Here is a 20,848-nt window from a genome sequence, read left to right as displayed (position 1 = left end):
TTGAGCCTGTACTTTGCCTGCCTTGAGTTCAGATGGAATGCACTCACTTCGGTTTTGGAGGGATTGGGTTTTAGAGAATTCTTTTTGTAGTAGGTTGACATTATAGAAAGGGCGGTTTCTAGTTTCTCCTCGATGGCTTCAAACCTGTTGCCTTGAACTGTTATTGCCAGGTCGTCTGCATATACAAAAATTTTGGTTTTGTCTGGAGTTGGTTGGTCATTTGTATATATGTTGAATAGGATTGGCGCGTGTCAACACGCTTCCTTGGGCGAGCCCATTTTTCTGATTCCGCCATCGACTCTTTTTCCCATCAAGCATTACGAAGAACTGTCTATTTTGTAGCAGGGATTCGATTATCTTGAGTAGGTGGTAGTCTTTCGGGGTCTCGTAGATTTTATGCAGTAGTGTCCGATGATCTACTGTATCATAGGCGGAACTTAGGTCGACTGGTACCAGCCCGGTGATTAGTTTATTCTCAAACCCATCCTTGATATGTTCCGTCAATGCCAGAATTTGATTGGTACAGGACTTTCCAGGTCTAAAACCTGCTTGGTGTGGAATTAGCTTCGAGTCAACGATCTTCTCTATTCTGTTGAGGATCAATCTTTCACAGAGCTTAAACAGGTGGCAGAGAACGGTTATGGGTCGATAGCTCTTCGGAGTCTCTGGGTCCTTCCTGGGTTTAAGGAGAGCCACCACTTTTGACTTCCTCCACAGTTTCGGGATTTGAAAGGTTTCACGGCACACGTTAAGAAGTCCAAGTATCCAGTCCCTGGCGCCAAGGCCGAAGTTTTTAATCTGCTCCACGCAAATATCATCAAACCCACCAGCTTTCCCATTCTTCATGGTATTTATGCCATTGTTCAACTCTCTCATGCTAAATGGTTTCTGGAAGTTGGTGTTTTCCATTGGCAGTAGGCGTGTGATTTTAGTTTTCTGACATTTGGAGTTGAACTTGCCGTTTAGAAGGAGTTGGTTGGCCACCTGGTTTGGAGTTAGTTGGCCGGAGCCTTGCTTATCCTTGGGTCACCATCCAGTTTCTTAATCAGGTTCCAGGCTATTTTGCTACTGTGGGACATATCCATTCTTTCTAGGGTTGCTATCCACTTCTTCTTGCGTGCCTCGCTGAGGGCTGACATTAAAGCTGTGCCGCAGGTGATGGTTTCGTCCCTGAATGGGTCTTCCGCGAACAATACTTGATACTACTCCAGGATGTCCTTTGAGGCATTTGAGAGCCCTGGGATATAGTGTTGTCTGCAGCCCCTAGGAATATAGCATCTAGATACCTTTCGCGAAGTCTCAACAAAGATAAGATAATTATTTGGTGTTGGGGTCAGACTGGCTAGTTCCTCATCCAGCCCTTGGGAATATTCTGACCACCTAGCCTTTTTAAAGTTGAATCTCCTACGGAAAGGTATTTTGGTTGTTTTGATTGTTGAGTAGACTTGGATTCCAATAGGTCGATGTTGTGTCTTAGGGATTGCATCATATACTCTTTTGCAGCAGGTGTCGTAGATGTTCCGGCTGACGAAGCAAATATCGGGATTGTAACCTCGCTTCCAAATTTTGCTGTTGAAGGAGCAGGGGAGCTTGGGGGCGTGCAGAAGTGAGAGGTTATTTGCCTCAGCCCATTGTTCTAGCAGCTGATCATTGGCGCCTGTCTCGTCGTAGCCCCAGGTGGTGCTGTGGCTGTTAAAGTCGCCCACAACGAAGTGTGTCCTTTGGTTGATGAAGGTTTCTGGCGTTGAAGTGTGTACGTTCTGGCCGGGGGGTTTATATACGGAGCATATTGTAAATGATCCACTCTCTATCGCTAACACTTCAATGTTGTTGGTGGTTGTCTCACTCGTGGAAGAGAGCAGCAGCTTGGGTCTGGTAAATATTGCGCTTCCATACCTTCTGTGAAGTGCTTCTACTGCCAAGCGCATTCCTTTGATATTGGGTCTGTTTGCTGTTTCATATCTATGCATTTCCTGCAGGCACAGTACGTCCCACTTTTCTGATTGGCATAGTTGCGATATTACATCCTCCTTATTCTTGGTGATTCCCTCGACGTTCAGGCTTACGATCGTCAGGGTTTGCCCTGAAGAGGATCTGTTTTTGTTTTTGGCTTTTGATTGCATTGGTTTCCGGTGGTGGAAGGTTTGGCCGTTGTCCGATTGGGCAACGTTTCCGGGGAGCGCCGGCATTTTACTTTCTTCTATGTAGCATGAAAGCAAAATGCACACATGGAGGCACCTTCCTTGCCACCGAATGGCCAGAAAACACCAACGTCGTCGGTATATCAGAAGTCATCGAATAGCCTACAGAAGGTGACTGAGCACTTGGGGGTGGTTCGGAATCATTGTCAGATTCACTTTCAGTGCCAACCTCGAAATCTCTGTCTAATAGCAACTGCAAGGCTTATTCAGCTGAGTAAAAAAGCTTGCTCGTATTCAAAGTAAAAACCTTACACAAAATGAAACATTTGCAGCTAAGAAAGGAGGCAATGGACTTTACATATGTACAAAAAAACTGTCTCTGCTCGCACAGAGCTGCTAAATGCCGGACTGCTACAGCAGTCCATCTGAGGGCATTTCTGCTTCCCAGCCGACTTCTAGAGCAGTACACCATATGCCAGGCCCGATTATAGTGGACTTTCATAGAAATCATCCATAGTTACAGGATTAATCACAATATATTATGCACTCTACCACAGCCACATCACATATGAATTGCTACTATGGAGATACTCTAATGGAAGTAAAAACATATAGTTCCTACAAAAGAAGGCTGTAAGAATAGTATCTTCCAGCAAGAAATTTGACAACTGTAGACCCATTTTCGAGCAGATGGGAATAATGAGAATATTATCCAATAGGTCTTCAACCCTCGTATCTATATATTAAAAAAAATCACGGATCCTTCTGATGGGACAATATTATCCAACAGTTTTTCAGCTCTCTTGTCTACACAAAAGAAACTGAAGGATCCTTCTGACGGAGCGATGTGCCAATGGTTATCATACTGGACTCGCATTCGGGAGGGCGTCGGCTCAAACCGGCGTGCGGTCATCCTTGTTTAGGTTTTCCATGATTTTCCTTAATTGCTTCAGGTAAATGTTGGGATGGTTCCTTTGAAGGAGCATGGGCGACTTCCTTCCCCATTCTTTCCTAATATGACTTGACTATTTGGCCCCTCCCCCTCCCTCAAATCAACCAACCAAGGATCCTTTTGCAAGAGACAAGAAATTCATAACTGCGACACATGGTTTTAATATACAGTCGCTAAATTGAGAAGCAATATGACTGGCCACGACCAGTGAACGATGTTGACTAGCAACAGTAACAGCAATATGTCTAGTATTGGCTGTCTTATTACTTTGTTGTACGTTATCCTTTAGTATGATAGATCAAACTGCAATATTGCATTCATTTTGTATGTTATATATTATTGTAAGCCTGAGACTGTATGTCCAGTCATGGCAGGTGAATGGTATAGAATTGGTAATAAAGGTAATAATAAAGGTAATAAGGATTCCAACAATATGCATTGCGCTGATATTGGAATCGCTGGCCACTATCGACCATAGATCGAAGGTCGAAAGTGCCATGTTACATCGAAATCTGTGAAGTATTGATCAGAACCAGAACTGAAGTCACAGTTGTCAAAACAAGTGGTGGACCTGTTAAGCGCTGTTATCGTGTTTTGGATTTATAAGAAAGTATTATGCAATAAGCTTCTTTGTGGGTAACTGTGTCCAGGGAAAGTAATATCCGAGCCGATACGTACAAACGTGATAACCGAAAATGCGACATTCCGCACTATTTTCAAGGCTGGGGAAGGAAGAGTGTGATAAAGTATTAACAACAGATTTGATCAAGGAAACCAGAAGAACTGGAGAGTTGGATTTATCGAACCATGGTTTGGCATTTGGTAAGCTCTTTATTATGTATATAGTTACAGTATATCTTGTTACGCATCCAATGTATAACAGATGTTGGTCAATATTTTATAGTATACCAACATTAGACAATTATTCTAGTTTATTTACTGTAGCCGCGCGGTGAAGTCGTGTGTTCTGAAGCGTCTTGTCGCGGTTTGCGCCTCCCCCCCCCCCCCGCCCCGCCCCGCCCCGCCCCGCCCCGCCCCGCCCCGCCCCGCCGCCCCCGCCCCGCCGCCCCCGCCCCGCCCCGCCGCCCCCGCCCCGCCGCCCCCGACCCGCCCTGCCGCCCCCGACCCGCCCCGCCGCCCCCGACCCGCCCGGCCCCACCGCCCCCCCTGCCCCGCCCCCCCCCCCTGCCCCGCCCCACCCCACCCCACTGGTAAGGAGAACACCGAGTTCCTAAAGTTTGTTTGGTAGTGACTTGACATTATGATATGCTAATTTTAAAACATTATCTCATTACTTGTGGTGGAAGATGATTCTCTGAAAAAGACATGCCTGTTTGGGTGTTACAATTCTTAGTGTAGTTTATAAGCCATCTGTCAGGAGTGTTTGCTGATTTTTTTTATTTTTTTAATAGTTATTGACTAAATATTATGTATTTCTCTAGATGTAAGACTTTCCATTATAGTTTTCCTAAGTGAAACCCACAATTTGTATGTGTGGATCTGTCTAAAGCACTTGTATCTAAAACATGAGTATTCTTACATCTCGTGCATAGATTGTTAATTTTTACATGTGGTGTTTCCATTAGTTTCTTATGCAAGGCCTGGAGTTCAGATAATGTCTTTGGGGCTGGTGTATGATGATCACATTTGTGAAATAGTTTTTGGAATATTTCCTGAACAGTAGTAAGAATGTTTTCTGGCTGATCCTTAGGGACATCTTGAGACCCAGCACAGATTACAACAGGGTTACAAGAATCAAAATTTTTCACAAAGTTTAGCCAACAGTTCCATCTTTTCATAAATTTGGTCACCTGGTTATATGCATGTGTGTGGAACTTCTTGAATTAATGCTATGTTTACTCTTTATCATGGTAGTATTCTGTTTGTTGCCTGTATGTGTTAACATTGTAGATAATATACTATTAATATTAATGGTGAGTCATAAAAAGCATTAGACATCGACACCTCACATTTGTTTGTATTTAAGAGAGATGTCGATGTAAGCTGAATACATTGCATATACAGGTACTGACTGTATGTATAGTGTTGCAACACAATTTTACATTTTCATGCTTTTTTTTGTAACTGTTCTTGTAATTTTCTGTGGTTGGTTTCATCACTTATATATTTCTCATGGACCAAGCTCAAGAGAAGACACATTTCAGGATAACATTAGAAAGACAATGTATTATCTTCATATACAGAATGATATACAAGCTGAAGCTGTGACATAATTGATTTTGAACTTTCTGCTAGAAAGCTGGTCTGTGTAAAGTGTACAGGTCTCACTAATTATTTTTACAGATTACATGTAATAAGTCTTTATTCAAAAGGAAGCAGTGATGTTGTAGTGCCTCAAAATTAATGATATGCCTGCTAAACCACACTCAGGCATATTTCATTAAGAGTCTTTGAACGTACAATGCATGTGCAAGAATGATAAAAGGATGTCTCTGCATATTATTCGCATAGACCTGTGCAGCCCCTACGTTTAGAGGCCATGTATGATGTACAGCTCAAGAATGTTAGACTTTTAACAAGTACCTGTAGAACCACTTGTGTATGCAACTGTGTCAGTGCTAGTAAGCCAGCACTAAATGTCTTCATTTTAACTTCTCATACTGCAGTCCCTTTCTGATTATTCTTTGAGAAATTGTAAGGTTTGCCACTGCCATAAGAGGAAGGGGAGGGATCCTCACTGTTTCTTTAGCATTCAGCAAACAGCATGTGACACCTGAGTTGCATCAAACTGCGAGCATCACGAGAAATTTTGCCAGTCTTAGTTGGGTATGAGTTTGGGAAATATGTGGTTTTTGAGAAGGGAACTTGCATCTTTTGCCAGTCCTTTGTTGGCGTAGGTATGCTGCAGCAACCACTGTTCGGTGTGGTAGTGGAAAATTGTTGGTCTGAACTGCTCATATAGCAGATGGTATAGACCTCAACAAATTTACACAAGCTGAACCTCAGTGTGTGCGCGTGTTAATAGCTGTCGAGATTTAACAGCTATTAATATGCAGTATCTGGGGCACCTTAGTAATATTAGGCTTGATAAGTTATGCCGATATTTGCCATAGTCAGTTTGTATTTACGTAGCCTTATGTGGAAACTCAAAGATTCAAAGGTTATTATGTCGCAAACCAAAAATACTTCAATCAGGATAGGTGTACCTACTGGGACCAACACCACCCAACTAACTAAAAGGTCATTGGAGGCTAACTCTCAAGTTAAGTACTCTGTGAACTGTAACAGAGAGGCCCTCGAAAAGGTCTTGTCTATAATGAGCATCCCTGTAGTGCTCTCATGTTTAATAAACAAACTTGCAATTAAATTCACTGCTCTTCTTTGGATCTCATCTATTAGTCCTATTTGGTAATGTTCCCAAACTGATGACCAGTACTGAAGAATTAGCTGGGCTAGTGATTCATGAGCCACTTCTTTTGTGGGTGAATTAAATTTTCTTATTTTAAATTTATTTATTGCTACATATTTTAAATTTTCGAAATATTTTTTTTTTTCCAGTGACTACCAGTCTGTCATTTGCTTTTCCTGGAAGTAGTTCTATATGGTCATTCCACTTTAGGTCAGTCTGCACTACATGGACACATTTGCTTAAGTTGCTATGGTCAGACAACTTGTGACAAAGCTGCATATGAGACAAGAATACTAAGTTCATCATTATCATTCTCTGAAAAATGCTCTGGAAATTACACAGTTTGGAGTTGTGAGAAGTTCAGGTCACAATGAGGATCCATTATCCTTAAGTGAGGAAAGTCCATGAGCCTAGTAAACTACAATCATTAGAAACATCATTTACTGCTGTGGCTAAAATGGTGGACGATGCAGAATTCCCTAATGGGAGCTGGGACGAACACCCATAACTTGTCAAGTGCAAACTAAAATTTGCTTTGTCTGCTGAATGTGACTGGTTACGACAAAATTGTATTACAACACCCAACTGGCAAATTAAAATAATGGTGCCAATATGAAATTCTCCCCCGACAAGCTCACTTAACATTATAAAACCTAACCGATCATGTTTTTACTCCTTTTATAATTTCAAACCAATCTCATAGGCTATATGTGTGGGTTTCACATCTGTTGCCTGTTTGCTTAGAACTGCAATAGCATATGTAATTTAAAGCAGTGGGAAGTAAACATTTCAGTATATATCATTTGCATAAGTCTGTGTAATATACACTGAAATTGACTTTAATTTATGTAAGTGATGTAATTCAGTTTGTATACTCGAAGTGGATTTTTTGAGAGATGTATGTGGGGAGGGCAGGGGGCGTTTTCTACAGTACTTTATATTTTAGTTCTTCATAAATTTGCTGCGTACATTCCCAAAAGCACTGCAGCACAATAATTTGCGATCCTCAAAAAATTTTTATATGCTGCAGTTCCTCTAGTTGTTTGAGTTATTCATTACACGTGTGCAGCATACAAAATGTTCCAGGCTGCTTTTGGTATCCCTCTCTCCCAGTAATGCGAGGAGAAGGAATGTTTTTCTGCTAGCTTTGGGCAGCATGGAATCAAGAGCTTATGAAACTGTCATCTGTGGTCTGAAGGGACCTGTGCTGCCCATTGCAAGCAGCTGTTACTTGCAAAGTCATAATATCATTTATTGATGGGTTATGTGGGCCTGTCAAAGTAGACTTGACAAACTTTCTAAATAGTTTTTGTTGATTGTGTTCCACAGCTTTCATAAATTGTAGAAGTGACATTTGTAACAGCTGCTGCACAATTTTCCTTTTTTATTCTACAATTGATTTTGACCAGAGACCATTTTCCGGTACCTGTGATGTACACGTCATAGTTACAGGAAAAATTTTGGATAAAAAGGTTGCTGGAAAATTGAAGTGAAATACAAGCAATGGAAAAATAATTTATGCAGCAGCTTCACACTTAACAGGTGTAATTTCTACAATAAGTTTTGGCTAGTGAAACTATATAGTAATGCAGTTCAGATCTTTAACCTGCCAGAATGGGATAAGATTACACAAACTCAGCTGCGGACTCATCATTGCTAGCTAATTTTTGACCTTCAGCTCTTGTGAAAATATCCATTGCTATGTGTTATTTCTGACACATCACCTTTTACAAATTTTATACTAACACAATGGCATTTTTAACTAAAAAAGACTTGCACTAGGCAGCTGAACCCTGAAAGGGGGTATCCCGGCCAATAAATGCCATATGATCATTTCATTCTATTGGGAGAGCAGTGTTCAGTATGTAGGGCTCTGGTCACACTTTTTAACTGGTGTTCATTATGTGTGATAGTCTACATTTTTAATTACTTCACCTATTTGTCATCTAGTCGCTCCTTTAACAAGCCAGAGCTTATGATTAAGTGATCAAATTTTGTCCATCACTCAAGTTTAGTGCACACCACGCATAACTTTGGCTATACTTTAGTGACTTTAGGTTAGTTTCATTTTAAATACTGGTGGACACTGTACTTCCTGCTTGTAGATTTTTAAGACATTATTCAAAACAGCTGTGATCTTTGATGATTGTAGTCCACAGGCCTCAGGCTGCTGATTGGGTTGTTTTGGTAAGGAAATGCCAATGTGATAGGTTTTATCTCCATAAGTGCCTTGAAAATTACATGGTCTATCCAAAGCTGTTATTTTGCCTGATACACCTTGTCTGATGAGACTGTCTTTGTGGATGGTGGAAGCCAGATCATGTGTAGGTTGCAAATCTCATGACAAAACATAAATGAGGGTACTAGCCATCTTAGTATTCTCATGTGCCCTAACAACAGATATGAGATGCTGTCTTGCTGATAAGAAGTCTGAGCCAGCATGAATTGTCTCATTTGTTGTAGCTATGGATACTCTGTCTACAACATTCACATAGGCGCACTGAGAAAAAGGCATAGTGGGTACTGGGTTTTCAAGTTTCTGTGTGTGTGTGTGTGTGTGTGTGTGTGTGTGTGTGTGTGTGTGTGTGTGTGTGTGTGTGTGTGTGTGTGTGTTAAAGGACACCTTCGAGGACTTCACTTTGTTAGTGATGAAGCACTGGAAGCAGAGGTGAGGTTGTGGCTCAATCAAAAACAAAAATCATACATTCTACAGTGACAGTATCAATGAACTGGTCTCTCATTGGGAGAAATGTGTTAGTTGTCAAGGTGACTGCATTAAAAAAAAGAAAATAAGTAGACATCAAGAATAAAGATGTGGAATGTTATTAAAGTTTGTCTTTTAAATAAAACTTAAGAGCTTTCACTTAAAAATTTGAAGGTACTACTTTTCAGCATACTCGTGTAAAATTTTGCAAGCTGATCTGACTAAAAACCCCAAGAAGTCATGGTCTTATGTAAAGTTAGCTAGCAGATTCATATCATCTATTCAGACACTTAGTGATCATGCTGGCACCAAAACAGCAGAAGACAGGGAGAATGCAGAAATACTGTATTTGGTCTTCACAAAATCATTTCGGTGTGAAAGATCATAAAACAGTTTCTCATTTCAATCGTCACATGAACACTGAAAGGCCATTTTTTGAGATATGTGATCACAGAATATAGAAGCAACTAAAATTGCTTAGTAGCACAAAGGTGTTTGGATCAATGAGACACCTGTGAGACTCTACAGAGATTATGTGGAAGGACCTGCCCCTCTTGTAGTAGTAATTCATTGCTAGAGTGATGAAGGGTCCCTAGAGACTCAAAAAAGCACAGATCATTCCTGTTTTCAAGATGGGTCATAGGACAGATGCCTATGTCACTGACATCAGTCGATTGTAAAATTGTGGAACTTGTTCTATGCTATGCTAATTTATTATGATGTTTTTCAAGAATCTCTATGACAATCAGTGTGGACTCCACAGAGAGATATCTTATGGAGCTTGTTCTTTTTGTCCTTGAGATTCAGAGCATTGTAGACAGTGTCCAAGTTGGCACAATGTGTCTTGACTTCAGGAAAGTATTTGATACAGTTCTGCACTGTCATTTAGTTAAGGAAATTTTAGTTACTGAGTATCAGACCAGATTTGTGACTGGATTGCAGGAATTCCTTGCAGAAAGAACTCAGTTCATTGCTGTCTACAGAACAGAATCGACATACATAAAAGTTAATTTCAGGAATATCCCAAGGAAGTGTGGTAAGACCATTACTGTATACAATATGTATAAATGAATTAGTTGATAATGTCATAAGCACCATAAGGCTGTTCACAGATGATGTAGTTGTCCATAAGAGGATAGCAGTGCCAAAAGACTGTAGTAAATTGCAGGAAGACTTGCAGAGGATCAGTGATCAGTGCATGGGCTGGCAGTTGACCCTGATCATAAATATGTCTAACATAATGTGCGTAAATAGATGAAAAGGGCCACTGCTACACTGTTGGCAACAAATTGCTGGAAACGGTAACTACCACAAAATAACTAGGAGTAATCCAGGGTGACCTAAAGTGGAAATTGTGGGAAAAGCCGGTAGCAGCTTGAGATTCATTGGGAGAAACTTATGGAAATGTAACTCCTCCACGAAAGAGATGTCTTACAAAACATTTGTTCGGCTGATTATTGAGTGTTGCTCATTGGTCTGGGACCCTTACTATGTTAGATTAATTGAAGAACTAGAAAATATCAAACAAAGAGTGACATGTTTTGTCACTGGATCATATAGTCAGTATGAGAGCATTACAGAGATGCTCAATCTGCAGTGGCAGATGCTACAAGAGTTCCACTGTGCATCACAGGAGGTTTTCTATTGAAATTCCAAGAGAGTACATTGTGGAAAGCAGCAGACAATTTATTACTTCCTCCAACACACCTCTCTGGAAATGACCACAATGAAAAAATCCAAGAATTTACACCTAATAAGGAGGTTTACCAGATATAATTCTTCCCTAATTTGATTTGCAAATGGAGTAGGAAAGGGGAAACAGACAGTGCTACCTGATGTACCCATTGCCACACACTGCAAGGTGTCCTGTAGAGTTTAGATGCAGACGTAGAAATATATCAGGAACTTTTTTCTTTATTCCTTTTCTGTTTTCTTACATAATGGAAAGTCCGCACACAGTATTAGAACACAAACTGTATTCAGTAATTGGTTGACCTTGAAGTGAGTGAAACAGAAGATAATAAAATGGCTGAAATCTTACATTTTTTCTTGCTGAAATTATTTCACTGAATAAGGCTATATTACAGTTACCACAATCAGTTAAAAATGTGAATATGAAGTGGTAAAAATGAACAGAGTTGGAAGCATCAGTGGCAGGTTGTGTGTGTGAACACCCCTAGTTACACTAGGTGCTTTTTAACCGTATTGTTTTAATTTGTGACGAACCTGTTTTGTTCCTATTTCAGCATGGCAGATATGATACAGTCATAATGGAACAGGACATGTAACAACAAGCTTTTTAAGGTCAGAAGATAATAGTCTTAAGAGTTGAAACCATTCGTCAGGAATAAATAGAATTTGATCTTGGCTATTAAAAGTTTCTTATTGCTCTTTCCCATCTTGAATTGTGAGAAATTTCAAATAAGTTTGTAGTTTTCATGGTACAACGAGTTTGCAGTTCATGTCATATGTAACTAATGGGAGGGAAAGGGTCATGTTAGACAGCTCCTGCAGCATCTCATGATTACTCTTCTTGCCAGTGGTGATAAGTTACTTCTAGCTTTCCACAGGGTTCAATTCTAGGACCACTTACGTTTTTGTTAGATATGAATGACCTTCTGCCTTACCCTGATAAAGCAGAAATAGTGCTCTCAACCCCCAACAGAGCTGCAACAACAAAAGGAACAATAAGTGAAATAGTCAAAAATGTTAATGATTGGTTCTTGGTAGATGGCCTGTCACATAACTAAGAAAAGAAAAACATGGTTAATTCAGTTCCATACGTGGCAAGAAATGTCATAATCATTATCAATGCGGCACAGGGAGAACAAATGTGTAAAACAGATTGTTCAGAATTTCTCATTATGCACACTAATCAGAATCTGAATCACTAATAACATATTATAGATCTTTTCAAATCCTGTAGTTCAGCAACATTTTATCTGTGGGTAATTTATAATCTTGGTGATGAAATTATTAGAAAGGTAGTTTACTTTGTGTACTTCCATTCATTATTATCATATAGAATAATTATATGGGACAATTCCACATATTGGTACAAAGTGTTTATTGCTCAGACACATGCTGTAGTGATAATACCTATTGCCTACACTCGAACTTCATGTAGGAACCTGTTCAAAATATTAAGCATATTGACAACAGCCTCACAGTAGATTTACTCTCTTATGAAGTTTCTTGTAAAAATCAGACACAACTTGAAAATAATGAAATACACCATTTGAGACCAAACTAGCCTCCAGTATCCAAGTGAGCAAAGTATGCATACTGTGAGTTACAGGAGCTGTAGATAACAAAAATTTTAAAATCAAATTAAAACCATTTGTACATGAGAACTACCCCTACCCCATAGATTTTCTGAGTAGGCGGGATGAAGTGGTTGGATTATATTTATCAAATTTTTATTTTAGATTCAGATTTTAAAAATAATCTAGATATGTAAATGAGTTGAACAATTAGGTCAGATCGACTGTAGGACCTGTGTTGTGGTATAAAAGGTCACCAAAAGTCTCTGGACACACACTGCGTGATGTCAGATTATACATTTGAAGGTATGTAAGTGCAGGCACGATATATTGGCAGTGTAATGTGTTTTCTAGCAGAATGAATGATCGGATATAAATGATTTCGATAGCACTTGATTGTAGGGGTTTACACATTGGGTATATCTTTTCAGCGATTTTGAAAAAGTTAATTTGATTAAGTTTTATGTTTAGAGGTGGTATTTTTAAGTGGAACCTTTAAATCCAGTCCATTGGTCTAGTAGGACTGATGAATAGAATGTTGAGGCTGCAGAATTCAGTCCCAGAAAAATCTGTCAAAAGCAGGAAACATTCAGGTCTTATGGTTTGCACTGATACGCAGAAACTACTGATCATGAAAATAAATGTACACTATTGTTTTGAGCGATTCAAGCCAGTGTTGACATCAACATGTGAGGCAGTGAAATGCAATTTTGTAGAGTGACGATTCACAGGACACAGAGGAGCATGTGTACTTGTGGTACGTGCTAAATAAACAGTATTTACCAGGGTCTGTTGTGTCGACTGTCAAATTTTGTGTGCGAGCATGTGAAGTGATTTATTGGGATAATTTTCCTGCTGGACAATTGATAAAATAATTAAAACGTCTTAGACAGTAACATTGTTCTCATACTGTGCAGATGATCAGGAATTGGACATTGTCTGTAGCAGTGTGATAATCCTCCTGTCTGCAAAATAAGAACTATTGCATCATAGATTGAAAAAAGTGACATGTATGTACTATATTAGTCTGGTCAAAGGTCCAACTTGAATCACATCCAAAATCTTTGGGGTGAACTAGGACAGCAGAACATGTCAAATCAACTGGTATTACGATGTGGCAACAGCTGTCTATGATGCCCTGGAGACAGGAGCTAATTCTGTCTATGGTGTATTATAAATTAGTGGAAAGTCTCTCTAGAAGATTATGAACAGTGATAACAATAAAGGAGGTCCTGTACATTGTTAATTATGTGGCCATTGTCTTTGGAACAGACAGACTTGAGACCAAAGGCTTTGATCACATATTTTATACGCATTATGCATAAATTAGTTGGTACATAATGTTAGTAGCTCTCTGAAGGTTTAGCTGTTGGCTAATGATATAAAGAAATATAATGTAATACACACAAATAAAAAATAACAAAACATATATATGATGAGTTCAGATATTATTTCCTCTCAGCATTGTTACAGATCCATTAATGATGCTGTATTCAAACATTTATCTACCTGTATGCAGTTCTTATCAGACAGGATCATATGAGGCAATTTAGAAGGTTTAATGACGTTTTACTTATGAATCATTGGTTGGCTCAAACACATAATAAGAATTAACTCTTAAGCAAAACAGCAAAAGTGTTCTGCATAGTGGAAAAATATAATCTTAAAATTAATGCACCCTAAAAAAATGAAACAGTTTAAGGACTATAATCTTAAACGTTAAGAAATTTATGCAAATACATGCTATTTTTTAGTCATACAGGTAGTCATTCTCCCCTCAAATCATCCATCAGTGAGGTGGAAGGGCTAAGATGATATTAATGTAATATTTAGTCTTCATTAAAGTACATTATGACTTCTAGAGAAAAAATTTAAATGTAAAAATAATGGAGTAAGATAAATTTCAGGGAAAAAAATCAGTGATAGATAGTACTAATGAAAGTGTTGCTTATCCCATTGTCTGCTTTAAGTGCCTTTTTGAGGTCGGAAAGAAAATCGCCTCAGCTTCAAGGTATGTGGTATGCCCACGAGGTGGATGGCTGTTGAAGTGAAACAGTTGTTAGTGGTAGACTCTGGGACACCTGCTACACAACTGTTCTATCTGGCTTTTCCAGATAATGCAGAGCTCTGTCTGGTTAGATTTTTATTTCCACAGTTACTCATAGAATACCTATGGAGCTCACTCCCAATAGGTCAGATGATCTGATGGACATGAATCACATCCAAACAAACAGACTATCTTTAATAGAACTAAAAATCCACTTCAATTGCCAGTAATTTCTGATTCATTTATAGCCAGTTTCGGAGCCTAAAGCTTCATCTTCAGGTGTCACCAACTGTGAACAAGAGGAAGAACTACTAACATATGAGAACTACAGAGTTGGCGTATAAAATGAAAGGTCAAGCCGTGAAAAGTGGTGTACTTACATAATTATGGAAACATAAATCAGAAATTACTGGCTACTGTAACAGACTTTTTATTCTATTAGTATGTTCCTCAGTTGCGGATGTTTGCCTGATCAAATGCTGTGTACCAAATTATCTTTACAGAATAGTCCTCAAGAACGACAAATCAAAATAGGAGCTAGAAATAGTAACATAAAATTAAGTGTATCAAACTCTCTCATTCATAATAAAAAGAGAAGGTGACATGTTTGAAAATGTTTCACCATTGTGTAATTGTAAAATTAGGTATTACATTGCTGAAAGACACAAATCCATGAAATGATTTAGGAATGATATATGACTTATAAAAACATCAATTTGTCTGCCAGTGAAGCAGATTCAATATGCCACAATGCTTGGTGAGTTCCCACTGTAACTTAACTTAACAAACCATGAATTTCTACAAAGGCATTTCCTGTAAGAATCTGATACAAAATGACCTCCAAGAAGTTGAGTAAAATGGACAATAAAATTCAGTGAACATAAAAATATCATAAAGATGATGAATAGCATGATAGAGTGAAAAAATAGCCGTGTTTACATCAACCTTTTAAATTCATCTGTGTTTCAACAGGTAATGAGTGGTTTCCTCAGTCTTCATGTGTAACTTGCATGTACCCAATTTGACAAGGTGGTGTATATGCCATGCCTATGACATATCACCATGTCTTGCAATGGCCAAGTAATTTGTTGTATGTCCGAAAGAACAGGCACCATGGTGGACCGTGACAGCCGTGTAGAATGAAATTTTAATGAACTGCAAACATCAGCTGTGTACGGAATGTTGATAGAAATCAGTAGGGAGAGTTGAAAATGTGTGCCTGACTGGTATTCAAACCCGGGATCTCCTGCTTACTAGGCAGGTGCTCTAACCCCTATGCCACTGAGGACATAGAAATTAACTCAGCTACGCGGGCTTATCCCAAGCATGCCCCCCCCCCCCCTGCCCCCCCCCCCCCACACACACACCAGACCCACATTCTCAACTTACTCCACACACTAAGAAGGTAGTGCTCCGTGCCCATTAATCTCAAAGCTCATGGGAAGGCCTATTACCACCTGAGTTTGAGTGCGTGTGTGCATCTGCGTAGAAATGATCCTCGGTTTGTGAACGCCATAATTATATGTGTATGATGTTCTTTCGGACATGTCTGTTTCTCCACGACACACATTTTTAAAAACTGTTACCCGTTACTGCCCCCACATAGAAAGTGAGACCTCAGCAGAGAGAGGGAAAAATAAGTAGTCCCCCCCCCCTCCTTCTAAACCACTCTTCCCTTCCTGCCAATATAAAAGCAGTTCAATCTGTCCTCCTACCTGTTCTCCTCAGTGGGGACGTCTGTGCTTATAACTTTCAGTCACCTGCCCTAGGGTTTGAAATGTAGTGTGTCCTTTGTTACCAGAAAACATGAATCTTTTTAACACTAGGCAGAGTACATATTTTGACAGTGTTGTGGGTTTAGTCTCTACCATTGATCTATTGATGGGCTCTTTGGTGGTCGCTGACACTGCTCAGTATGTAACTGCTCCAGTAACTGCTTCCTAGTCTGCATACTCGTGCCAAACAGAGATGAAAGCACGCCATGTGCCAATGCAAACTTTACTGTATGTAGTCAAATTGCTGTCTGAAACATCACAGTTGTATCCAGAAATGGATGGACCATATTGACCACACTGTTCACCAAGCTGCTGAACCAATTGGCTTATACAGTTTTCAGGCCAGCTTAGAAGCCAGGCAATTTCCTGGGGAGTGACAAATGCTTCCTTGTAATAAGGAAAGGTGGGAATCAATGTAGATTTAATACTTGACTATCTGCAGGGATCCTAGCAACCCATTTGGGGGATGAAGGAAAGACCTCACAGATTGTCAAGGAGAATAAGAAACCATAAGGGCAACAGCTCCTCATCACCAAACACTGTTCCAGTAGACCACTAGGTCATTAGGATATCAAGAATGGGTACCAGGTTCCATTTAATATTATGGGAGGATTGCCCAGAAAGTAATGCACCACGTTTTCTTTCTTCAGCAATTCTTTATTGGGCATAAGAATTTTGTTTTATCTACACACCCTGTTTTTCCACGTAATCTCCATCCCATTCTATGGCCTTCCTCCAGCACGAAATAAGGGTGTGTATGCCTTGTCGGTACCAATCATTGTCCTAGTGGCGGAACCAAGCCTTCACTGTGTGAATCACCTCCTCATCATCCTCAAAATGTCTTTCATGAGTGGCATCCATTAATGGCCCAAACAAGTAGAAATCTCAGGGGGCTAGGTCAGGACTGTAGGGTGGATGCAGTAACACTATTCAACTCTGTTTTGTGATGTGTTCTGCAGTCCTCCGACTTGTTTGGGGCCAAACATTATTGTGTTGCAGCAAACATCTCCTGGGTTGCTGTGGTGCCGAAGTCGCCAGAAGTGTGTCTTGAGTTTTGTCAATGTGTTGTCATATGCTTCTGAATTAATGGTACCACTTATTGGCATCACATCAATGAGAATCATGCCTCCACAGTCCCAGAACAAGGTGATCATGACCTTACCAGCAGAAGCAGTTGCTTTTAATTTTTTCTTCTGTGGGGAGTGAGAATGGCACCATCCCATCGAGTGCATTTTGTTTCCGGCTCAAAATGGTGAATCCAGATTTCATCACCTGTCACAATCTGGGACAAGAAGGCCTCCCCCTCAGGTTCAAAACGATGCAACAAATTGAGACAAATGTTTCTATGTGCTGTTTGTGATCCACCTTTAGACACCACGGGGCCCATCTTGCATACGCTTTTGAATATCCAAGAGTGCGGATAATTGCATCCACACTTCCTTTGCTGATTGACAGATGCAGCGCCAACTGCTGAGTCGTAATGTGTCTGTCCTTGTGAATGACAGCAGCAGCTCGCTGTAACACGTCAGGTGTGACAGCCGTGTATGGTCTCCCCGACTGCTGCAAATTGTGGAGCTTAGCTGAACCGCCTTCTGATGAACTCACCCTCTGTGTCCAGCAACTAACTGTACGCTATCTGTTGGAAGTGACGGAAACTTGGCGCACTCACTCAGGAGACTTCAAATAAAACATACGTAATGTTCTGCATTCGTAGCATTGGGGGGAATGTGGTGCGTTACATTCTTGGCAATCCTCGTAATAAGAAATGGGAGTTTCCTGGCCAGCATAGAAGACTTTACCAAGACCACAGACAGCCAGGATCTATTTTTCTGCCACTGTCAACTGAAATCAATTGTGTCAGACCTACTAACAACATAGTACAGAACTGCCCCTTCTTTATGCGCAAGGTGGATGTTGTTACATCTTACCAGGAATGCTGAGAAACTTCGTTAAACTTTTTAACTTAATGTGGGAGATATAAAATTTCCTGACTTGTGAAAGGAAGCTTCGTTTATTCTCGTCTTTAATTCTGAGAAGGACTTAATATTTCCAACTAGCCATTGTAGTCTTGCCATCACTAGCTGTGAGTGAAAGATGCTGGATAAGGTCAACAACCAGCTGTTCTAGTTCTTAGACTACATGTGCCTTCTAAACACCTTTCAATGTGGGCTCAAGAAATATTCTACCGTTTACGACACTGTTTGAGTAAGGTTTTCCTATGCAGGCATCACCTAATATGTGTTCCCCCCCCCCCCCACCCCCCCACCCCCCGACTGCCAGATGGCCTACTACTACTACTACTACTTGGAGGCATGATATTTGTTGACAGCTCCACACGATACTTCCACTGATATGTTCCAATCTCTTATGGTCCTTCGTAACTCCAATTATTTTATAGAAGATAATTATGTACCACTGAGGTAGCGTTTTAAAGTTATCCTCTTTGTAATAGCTAGACATAGATAATGTCAAGTCATGGTAAAAGCCTTGCTCACTGCTCTTTATTCATCAGTGCTGTATCAATTTTTAGTTCAGTTTCAATGACAGTTATAAAGCTGGAAGACTCCATACTGAAAACTGGTTTTATATCTTTACCATAAGAATCTGTGTATTTTCCATGGTTATCATCGTTCTTTCTTCCTGACTTTGAAATGAGGACACTATTGAAAAATTTGAAATATTCAGTGTGGTTTCCGGTTCACATTTTTGATAAGAGATTTACGAGGTCACCTCACATGAAGTCCATTGTCTGGTCTAGTTCTATAGATGCTTTTTATAGTCCTTACTTGAGTGTGGTAGAATGGTTTACAGATTTACTAGAACATCATACCTGTAGGGATTAGGCTAATTTGATTATGGTGGCATTTAGGACCATTCGAATTCCCAGTCTGGACATATTATCAGATATCATCCTCACAATGCGACAAGCATAAAAAAGTATATTCAGTATCCCACATACCTGCAGACCACACTGTTGCACTCCAAATACATAGTAACTTTCCAGTAATAATCTACACTTAAAATTGCATTTTAAGCTTCGTTCAAAGAGTTGTCTTTTAGAAACAAATGTGATGGAAATTAATGTTTCACAGAAATACCCTCTTTGAACCAACACCTTACCACAAGGTGGATGACTTGGGTCAGTGATATAGCTCGCCATACTGGAGATGTCACAGCATTTGAGAGGTATTTGTGGAGAGGACAGACTAACATAGAGTTCATGAGGTGGAGCAGTAATGTCTTTCAGTAGCTGCAGGGGCAACAGTATGGATGATGGGTATTGTAACATTAGTGAATTTCATGCTATTATTTTGTTGCTGAGAATGGCACAAAGCAAAGTTAAACCACAGCCAATACATTTACCAAGGACATGCAGCTCTACTTGATGGTTTAATAACTGTCTCCTCTTGGTAAAATAATCCCATTTGGATGTTTCTGTGGAGACTACACAGAAGAATGTTGTCATCAGAAAGAACAAAACTGGAATTATATGGGTTGGAGTGTGGAATGTGGAGCTATGTGGAAGTCAGACGTATTGGGAATTAGTGTATTGTGATCGCAGGAAGGATAAGACTTTTGGTCTGGTGAGTCCAGGTTATTGACACGAAATGAATTTGGGGAACACAGGAGAAACATTTATAATGAATAGGGAAATAAGAATGTAGATGATTATTATGAACAGCTTAGTGAATGCATTATTGTTATCAAGAGACACAAAGCCAATATCCACCACAGTAGTAAAAGTATATAAAGCCAATGTCCACCATAGTAGTAAAAGTGTATATGTCTACTAGCTCCACAGTTGATGAAAAGATTGAAAAATGTCTGATGGGATAAAATGAATTATTCAGTTTGTTAAGTGAGCTGAAAGTGGTACAGGGCTTTGAATGCTCATAAAAAAATGAGATTTACAGGGAGTGCAAAATGAGAGAGAGAGAGAGAGAGAGAGAGAGAGAGAGAGGGAAATGAACTTGAAGACAAGGTTATAGAAAGGAAGGAAAGAGGTAGTAGATAAAGATGAGGTGCGAGGTAGAATACTATGAGAAGAATTTGATAGTGCACATAGACGTAAGTCGAATCAAGGCACTTAGAGTAGACAACGTTCCCTCCTTGTGGAAGACCAACCATGACAAAACTGTTCTACTTGCTATGCAAGATATATAAGACAGGGTAAATGCTCCGACTTCAAGAAGACTAATAATCCCAATTGGAAAGAAAACAGGTGATAACAGGTGTTAGTTTTACTGAACTATCTATTTAATAAGTCATGGATGGAAAATACTAGCATGAATTATTTACAGAAGAGTGGAAAGAGTAGAAGACAGATTAAAAAATGCGGACCAACATTTACAGTATTTGCAAATTTACAGAAAGCTTTTGACATTGTTGATTGGAATTGAAAAGGGCGTGATAAAGGGTTGTGGTCCATGTTACTCAATCTGTACATTAAGCAAGCAGAAAAAAAGCTTTAATGTTTTTGCCACTGACATAATTATATCAGATAGCAGGGACTTGGAAGATCAATTGAATGTAGTGGATAATGTTTGGAAAAGAGGTAGTAAGATGAACATCAACAAAACACAAAAGGGTAATGTA

At 39.7% G+C, this 20,848-nt stretch overlaps 1 protein-coding gene across 2 annotated transcripts in view; it reads left to right on the top strand.

The window, feature by feature from the left end:
- Positions 1–3,613: 3,613 nt before the first annotated feature.
- LOC126248963 (leucine-rich repeat-containing protein 40-like) overlaps positions 3,614–20,848 on the top strand; it is a 238,926-nt gene continuing 221,691 nt past the window's right edge. For both annotated transcript variants that reach the window (XM_049950513.1, XM_049950512.1), the window contains exon 1: positions 3,614–3,915. In XM_049950513.1, the coding sequence (XP_049806470.1) occupies positions 3,901–3,915 (15 nt within the window). In that variant the 5' untranslated portion in view covers positions 3,614–3,900. The remainder of the gene's footprint in view (positions 3,916–20,848) is intronic.

The sequence above is a fragment of the Schistocerca nitens genome, chromosome 3, assembly GCF_023898315.1.
Source record: "Schistocerca nitens isolate TAMUIC-IGC-003100 chromosome 3, iqSchNite1.1, whole genome shotgun sequence".
Lineage (NCBI taxonomy): Eukaryota > Metazoa > Arthropoda > Insecta > Orthoptera > Acrididae > Schistocerca > Schistocerca nitens.
Note: the sequence above shows the minus strand (reverse complement) of the source record. Positions and strands in the feature narration are given on the sequence as shown.